Raw genomic sequence first — 8792 nt, 5'->3', positions numbered from 1 at the left:
GATGTTAGGATCTGTGCCACAGCAGAAGGTTGAGCTGATATTTACAACTGAGACATTCTGAATAATCCCCGGAAGTTGCATGAATCAATTCTTGCGCGGGTGTTGCTTCGCCTGCGTCTCTCTTTACCGTAAACTAAACTGCAACAAATAAACAAATCAATGGCTTTAAAAGATAGCATCCCACTTGTGGAAGCATGTAGAAAAAACGAAATAAAATGTGTGCAGATATAAATAAGCAAAATAAATAAAAATATACGAACACGTTTTGCTGGGAGGGGCTACTTTAGCTGCACTAGCAGCCCGCACTTTAGCTATTTTGCTTAGCGTAGCAACCCGCGTGAGTGTTCAAGTTTAGGGCACCTTGCTGCGCGCGGCCAGACCCGCTGTCACAGCTCTCCCAGCCTCCGCCGACTGTGAAGAAACAAAGTCAAGAACTTCGGGCTACTTCGGCAATTTCCGTGAGAGGGAGAGAAGGGCGGGAGCGTCTCTGACGACGGCCGAGGAGCGTTCCGAGTTTTATTTATTTATTTATCTCTATGTCCTCGCGGCACCTTCTTTCTCCAGCACGTGAAGCTGCGGGAGGGGGAGACGAGGAGAGGAGTGAAATGGGGCGGAGCCAACGTGTGCCTGAGACCTTATCCGTTTGTTCAGCCTCGAGCTCCTCCTACAAAAGGCGCGCGGGGCGGAGGGAGGAGGAGAAAGACAAGGTGGTTTTGTGGTGGCACGTGCTCGTCCTTCTTTGCCGTATGTGTTCGAGCCAGAACTGGAAAGCTTCCGGCAAGGATGCGCGCACCTTGCCACAGAACTTTGTTTCCAAGGCGCGCGTGCACGCGTGCGTTTTGACGTAACAGAGCAGGGCACGATTCCATCACTTCTCGGTTTCTGTGGTGTTCGCCGCCTCCTCCAGCCTTCTTCTCTTTATGGCGCATGCTCAGGAGTGTACCTTACGTGACTGTCACTCTTCGCCGCGCGTCCTTGCCGTTTGTCCGCTCTCCAGGAAAGGAGGAGAGGGGGCGGAAAGGAGGGAGCGGCGGTAGCAGCAGCGGGCGCGCGCGCGCTCGCGGTAGGCGTCTAGCACGCGCGCTGTTGTTATTGGTGCTGCCGACTGACTGGCTGGCTGGCTGGCTGGGCTGGCGGCGGCGGCGGCTGTTGGTTGGGGCTCTGGGCGGGAGGGGGACTCGAGAGAGAAGAGCAGGGTGGTTCAGTCAGTCAGTCGAGCGAGCGAGCGGGCGAACGAGTGAGTTCTTTAAAGATGGCCGGAGCGGCGGCGGCGACGACGACGGCAACAACGACCGCGGCGGCGGCGGCGGCCACCACCGCCGCGACCAGCGCGACCCCCGTGTATTGTGTGTGCCGGGAGCCTTACGATGTGAGCCGCTTCATGATCGAGTGCGACATATGCAAGGACTGGTTCCACGGCAGGTAAAAGGGCCGGGCTGGCAGCTTCTTGTCCTCCTTCGAGGGAACGCCGCCGCCGCCGCCACAAGAAAACATTGCCTGCCCCTCAGAGGGCGGGGGCAGAGACCCTCGCCCGGCGCCGGGGGGGGAACAACAAACGGGGAAGACAATGAGGGAGAGGCCGGTGTATGTGTCGGGCTGGTGCGTGCGTGCGTTCCCGGGGCTCCGGGTTAACCAGGAAGCGGCTTTCGGGAGCCTTCCTCTCCCGTTTCTCCCCCCGTGCAGAGTTACATAAGAACTCCGTCGGGAGAGGTTTTGAAGGGAGGCTCTTCGGAGGAGTTTGGAGCCTGCTGAAAAGTTGCCGTGTTTTTATGAATTCGTGGTTTCTTTGAAGCACCGAGGGGATTACGCGAGCGGGTGTTACTGTAGACGTCGGGGCGGAGGTGTCTGTGCGGCTTTCTGTCTTGTCCCGTTCCCTGTGCGGGGGCTTTGGAAGGTGGTTTCCTGCGTGTCTGGGCTTACACTGCCCGAGTTGCCTGCGCTACGTACTCTTTCTGACGTTGTGCCCGCCACCCACGCGCGAGTGGGTTTTGTGTGTGTGTACACGGAGTGAGGGCAAGAACTAAAAAGTGGGAGCTGTGAAGCGAATCGAAAGGCCACGGGACTCGTGAGCGGTGGCCGCAGCCGCCTCTTGGCTGAGAGGGAGGATGGGGTTATCCATGGGCATTTAAACAAAGGAGCAAGTTTCAGGGCTGTCTCGGTGGTGGCGCAAGTGGCTTTCTTCCCTCGGCTAGGCATCGATCTTCCAGCTTTCTGGCCAGAGCTAGAAGCTGGCTGGCAGTTTGGAAGTTCGGAGGAAGAGGCAGCGAGCTGAGAAGCTTTATCCGAGGATTCCCGGCTGCTGCCGCGGCTGAAAGGGGAAGTGCGCTTTGATTGACAACAGGACATTTAAATACCCCCCATTTAACAAAAACAGAGTCAGGATGGAGCTGGCGAGACAGCCTCATCTCCCTCTACTGGCACTGGAAGGGAAGCTGATTTTAAAGGGCCAGACCTCACGGATCAGTCTGTGTCCGCATGAGAGAGAGGTATATATGAGCGAGCGAGCGAGCGAGCTGTCTGAAGGGGTTTATAATTGTTCCTCAACAGTCAAGCCGCACACAGTGGTTCTTGAAAATGCATTGTTCACATATGAAACTGGGCAAAATCCTGACTCATAAATGCACTTGCCTGCTATTGCAGGTGTACATACTGTATTTCGTTACCATGTGGGTTTGTATTTGCCTTTGAATGGGATTCAAGTGGGGTCTTGACAATGGGATTATCAATAAAAGCTGCAGTCCTATATTTGCTCATCTGGAAGTATGTCAAATTAAAGAGGATAAGTTTACTGCTCAGTTGACTTGCATAACATTGTATTACGTGCACACAGAAGTATCTTATAGGATGGTGGTTTCATGCTGCCAATGGGTCTAAGTATATCCTGGTGTTCATTTCAGTCATGAATGGAATTAAGATAGTTCTGTTGCTGGTGAATTTCTAAGAAAATTGGGAATAAATTAGTTCTCCTGAATTAGATCAAAATATTTAAGCCTAGGGCTTGGGAATGCTTATGTAAGGAACCTTTTGATGAAGCCGACAAAACTATTACATGAATATTCTGTGTCAAATCCTATTGAATAGGAAGAATATTTGTACTGCTACTGCAGGTTTTATATGTCTGTTACAAAATAACATTTTAAAAAATGGTTGAACTTAAAAGTTGGAAAAGAAGACATGGGCAGTAGTATACTCCTGATTTATGGTAGGATGATGTAAATTGTATATAAAAGATCCAGTTGCTTCAGGACTCTATTGTGTAGTAGCCTTCAAATGTCTTATTGGTGTGTGTGCAAATAGCAGTAAAAAGGAAGAGAAGACAAAGGAACACCTACTTCTTTTTGTTAGTAACTCAATATAGACTAGTGTTGCATACATTAATTTTTAGATAATGGCATCTAAATGACATACATTCCTAACTTATACATCAGGAGTGGGAAACCTGTGGTCTTTCAGAAGTTATGGCCTATAATAATAATAATTATTATTCATTTCTTTACCACCCCATCATCAGTGATAATGGGAGTTGTAGGCCAAAACATCTGGAAGCCTACTTGCGTTATACCTGTTCATTCATATATATGAGCTGCTGATTTAAGGGGGTGCTTAAACTGCCATCCTGTACTTACTTGGGATTAAGCCCCATTGAGTTTGACCAGATTATTTTTTTAGTAGATGTGTATAAGCTCTTGCTGTAAGAGTATTGCTTGTATTTTAATATATACTTTTGTATATAACTTCGCTTATGAAATCAGAGTATGTGGCAATGAGACTAAGAAAAGTATTATTGCTCTCTTCCTGTAGTGGTCAGCTTTGTGCCACTCTGAAGTTTACAAGCATCTTTCACAACTTTCAGCTAATTTGAATGCTAGAAGGTTGGCTGTTCAGTTCCATCCTGATTTCTTCTGTCATTATTTGTCTCTGCTGTAGTATCCTGAAGTAGCCCTTTTGTTACACAATTCCATGCAGGTTGTTAAAAGTAAATTCTGCTGTGTTCAGTGGGATTATTCACTAGTATGTATGTTAGAATTCTACATAAGTGAGTTTTCTTTGACCAGAAGAGCTTTCCTGATCTAGTTAAAGAGTCTAGAAGTTGTCTAAGTTGTTGGCTTATATGTTCATTGGATCCTGTACTTGTTTAGGTACAAAATCTAAAACCAAATAGAAACTTGTTAACCTTTTAATTACCTTTTGTGTACCTAGAGTGTCTAAGTAGATTAGGAATAGAGCTGCTTTACATCTTGGCTAAAATATTTTATCATATAGTGATTTGCAGTGAATATTATCTGCATCTGGGATACTCCACATACCAGCTTTTTAGAAGCCAGAAAAATATCTATTTAGTATGTTTCTGTACTACCCAATAGCCTAAGATCACATTTAAGTCTGTTTAAATGTGACATGATTGTATAAGAATATATAGCATTCTACTCACCCATTATCTCACTTAAACTTGCATTTTGCCTGCACTTGAAGAGCTTGTATGCTAGGAATCTTTCCATGCATACTAGTGCCGTATTTCTGATCTTAATCTGGTTTGCGAAAAGACAAAATGCTTGAAACTTAATTTATATGAATGTATGTGCAAGTAAGCTGCAGTGGTTCTAATTCAAATATAGCTTTCACATACTGTTTATTAGCATTGTAAACCTGTTAGTTTAATCTAGGCACATTTTATATTGACATATCATATTCTTAATTCATGTATTATGTAAATTTATTTCTGAAGAATATCATTACATAGTACCGATCAGCAACTTCTTAAAGTATAGTTCGTTCATTGACACAGTTTTTCCAAGTTTTTGATCCTAATTTTTATCTTAAGGCAGTACGCTCAAGCTTTAATCCTATCTGCATAACAACACTGAATTCAGTGGTGTGTTCTTCCAAATAAACATTTATGCAGTCATAAGATATGGCAAGCCAGGGGTCTCCAACCTCATGGACACATGTGGAATCCTGAGAAAATGTCATGACACCGTACTTGCATCAGACCACCACCAAGTGATACCTCATGCTTGTCTTTGACTGAATAATGATAATAAATCCTACTGATCTGGCAGTACCATAATGCAAATACATGAATTGGACATAGGCATATTTATTCTTTTGATGTGGGGTGCCATCAAAGCTATCATCAAATAATATAACACAACTGTGGACCTATAGATATCCTGTATTTTCATTATGGTTTTGGGAGGAGCCCCTGCTAGATCATGAGGTTCAATCTCTAACCCAGATTTTTCACCATGGTGGTATTGGAGAGTGCTGGGTATGTTTTTGTTTTTCATTTTGGATCATACAGGTTGAAGTGGTCTTTCATTTGGCCCCATTTTTAATCTGAACTCAGATTCAGAATTGACCATGGCTCCTGACCATGGTCAAGGAATGTGAGCACCCAGGAAATGGTGCCATCTTGGCAAGGTGTGTTTAGTTGGTCAGAACATGTTTAGGTGCAGAGAAGTGTTGCAAGGATGTCTCTCTGTCATTGAGGACATACTTAAGAAGTAGCAGAGGAAGGTCAGGGAAAGTGAGGTGGTGGCAGCCATGAGTCTGAAGACATGGAATGGCAGGGATTAGGGAGACTTCAGACGCCCTCTCCCCCCACATGAGTAACCACCATCTCTCCAGTCTTCTGTGAAATTCTCTTCTGTTGATTACTCCATAAGCACAAAGGTCTTACATATCAATGTTTAATTGCTTAGAAGTTTCTTTAGAGAGGCCATGTCTACTTTATACTGGGTCGGACAATTGATCTGGGCTCAGGAATGTCTCTTGCTAGTTTCGGGGAGGCAGGTAGATGGACAGGCTAGTGGAAAGGACCGTTTACATATGCATGCATGCACAACACATACTTCCAGAGGATGGCCTACTGGACCGAGTGCTACCACCACAAACAATGCTAGATGAGTAGACAGGCCACTGAGGAATGCCCTCTCCCATTGCATTACAGTCCCCAGCGCCATCACCATGAACAACTTGGGCAAGGTGGGCAGAAAGGCCCTTCCCAAAGCTCCTAGAGAAAGCTCTCTCTCACCCAACTCTGCTGCCACCAGCACTAAACAGGCTTGTAAGTGAATGAAGAACGCTCCCTTGATCTTTCCATGTTACTACTTCCCCAAAGAAAGTCTGCTAGGTTCAGCACAAGTGATACCACCTATATAGTCTGGTAAGCAGGTGAATGAGAAATTTTCCAGCTTACTTCCTGTGTGTCTGAATGCAGTCCAAACCCTGGGGCCTGGAAAGGGCATGATGGGGCCCATCAGCATACCACCCAGAAGGCTGGTGCAGTTTGACATATCTCGAGGATACTATATTGGGAAAGCTGTTTGCTTTCTTACAGAAGCTTAGCTTTGTCTTTGACTTCTCTTCTGAGGTGTCCAGAATAAAACTGGGGCCATCCATTCAGTAATGTATGGAAGATGGTGGCATGTTCACACTTCAAGATGCAGGCGGGCCTGAACAGAGCAAGGAGAGACTTCCAATAAAAAAGGAGAAAAAAGCTTGAAATCTTTTTTTTTTTTTTTTGCCTGAATGTCATGGTTCTTTCTAGTGCACTGGCATCTGGGGATACCATGTTGAAGACCTCAAGGCTAAGCAGCGTACTGAGCCTCAAGACTTTGAGTTACTCTGTACTTGGACAATTATCTTTAAGACATAGGTGACTGCTTAAATGAATTGGCTTATCTACTTGGCTGCACTGTTTTTGAGGTTTGTATTGAACAATCTGTTCTTTGAAGTCGGCTGCCTCAGATCTTACATAATACTTCAGAATTACTTCTGGAGACTTTGTGTATTGGGATGCTAATCTATATGAACACAATAATCCAGTGCAGGTGGTACACATATATCCCTTTCTGAACTGGGAACTGTGCTAATGGCCAAGTTAGATTATGTGTGTTGGCATTGCCAAAGCTGTCAGTTTGTTGCTAAGGAGGGTATGTATGTGTCAGTGCAGGGAACTAAACCAGTTCTGTTTATAGTCCTCCCTAATCATTTAATGCTGGGTGGGAAAAAATCAAGTTCTTGGTTGAAAGGGCATTGAGAATTTGATTTTGGCATCTTTAATAATGACAACGTTTTCAGCCTGATAGAAAACAACCTTTGCAGTGGAATGGGTAGAAGTGATGTACCTCATAGGTTGATGCCTCCTTCTAAACACTCATATAGCTTTCCAAAGAAATTTTATAATAATGTTCTAGTACAGATGTTGGTTTTCCTTGTTCTTAGTGCTGGTATAACAAGTATACATCTCAGAAGAACATTAATGTACCAATAGCTACTCTATATGATGAGTCTTGAATCTTTTTCTTAAATTAATTTGATGAAACATCCAAATACCTATTCTAGATCCTAGTCCTGTTGGGTCTCTGATAAATAATTGCTTTTCAGTTTGGTGACATAGGCCAGATATATTCTTCTTTTCATTAGTATCATCAGGCTGGGTACTTTCTAGGTCTACCCCTCTCCTCAGGACTCATGTAACAAAGCCTTTACCTAAATTTGCACTGTAATCTTATGAAAGTTTACTCAGCCGAAAATCCCTCTGAGATTAGTGAGGTTTGCTCCTAACTAAATGTGCTTGAGACTCCTTTGGGTGAGAACTTACTACATTTTATTTGTTTAAGTTTGAAATGTATACAGAACTAAACACACAAAGCATTAGCTTAGGAATCAGCAGTTTGTCAGCCAAATGTCTGGACAGCCAAACTCACATCATTTCTCACCATTGCCTGTGCTGCCTTGAGTTGATGAATGTCATAGCGAAAACATCTGGAGGGCCACAGATTACCCACTTTGCTTTAATATAGCACATTTGTACATTTCTAGCTTATATATTCAGCAGCAAATATCCTACCTGTATGCTCAGATCAAATGACCGCAATTAAGATCAGTAAGGGTGGCACAAACCAGAGACAGGGCCTTCTTAGATGTGGCTTCAAATCTTTACATCCCACTTTCAGTCAACCTGTAACTTGCCTTTTCAGCTCTGTTTTTAGGCAGCCCTGGAAGACATCCGTCTTCAATATGTTTGATTCAATATATTGGCAGAACAGCTTTGTAAGTAGCTCCTGGTAGTTCTAATTTGATCACTAAAAACTTGTCCTTTGTTTCTCACGTCTTTTGTGAGGGGCATAGCCATTAAAATAAAATTAAAATACATAAATAAGGCTGATAGTTTCATATGGCAGAAGGAGAAAGGGGATGATGGTTTTGGCTTTGACACCTGATTTTGGCTTCTGACATCTGATCACCGACATCTAGCCTTTGTTATTCCTTGCTTGCTTATTCCTAGTTTCTGGCTAATCTCTAATGTCTTGTCTATTGCAGTACTGGTTGTGGTGAAGCAACTATAGTCCTACTTGGTAGATGTGAAAAATCTCATATTCTAAATAGTCCAGCAGTATTCCATAGAGTGTCTGTGATTAGACTATTCCTCTGGAAATCCACAACAGATATCCTATCTTTAATTCCTCATTATACAGTCTGAGGTTGATACTATAGGTTGATCTATGGAATGCGCTCCCCTGAGAGGTCCGCCTGGCGCCGTCGTTATTTGTTTTTCGGCGCCAGGCGAAGACCTTTTTATTTAAAGGTCATTTTAATTGTTAATATTATTTATTGATTTTACATCTTTGGCCAGGACGTCTCCAACTATATTGTTTTTATATTGTTATTATGTTATTTATTGTTGTGAGCGGCCCCGAGGCTTCAGCAAATGGGGCGGCATAGAAGCTTTCTAAATAAATAAATACATACATACATACATACATACATACATACTATGAAGCTTT

The 8792-nt window shown here is 43.9% G+C and overlaps 1 protein-coding gene across 3 annotated transcripts in view; it reads left to right on the top strand.

Annotated features, from left to right (window-relative positions):
• The first annotated feature begins 1190 nt into the window (after positions 1-1190).
• Positions 1191-8792, top strand: part of KDM7A (lysine demethylase 7A) — a 52768-nt gene continuing 45166 nt past the window's right edge. For 2 of the 3 annotated variants that reach the window (XM_044441316.1, XM_044441314.1), the window contains exon 1: positions 1191-1422. In XM_044441316.1, the coding sequence (XP_044297251.1) occupies positions 1253-1422 (170 nt within the window). In that variant the 5' untranslated portion in view covers positions 1191-1252. The remainder of the gene's footprint in view (positions 1423-8792) is intronic. The other variant, XM_044441315.1, reaches the window with a different exon arrangement.

The sequence above is a fragment of the Varanus komodoensis genome, unplaced genomic scaffold, assembly GCF_004798865.1.
Source record: "Varanus komodoensis strain SLA01 unplaced genomic scaffold, ASM479886v1 scaffold39, whole genome shotgun sequence".
NCBI lineage: Eukaryota > Metazoa > Chordata > Lepidosauria > Squamata > Varanidae > Varanus > Varanus komodoensis.
The sequence above is the reverse complement of the archived record's forward strand: the minus strand, read 5'-3'. Positions and strand labels throughout refer to the sequence as shown.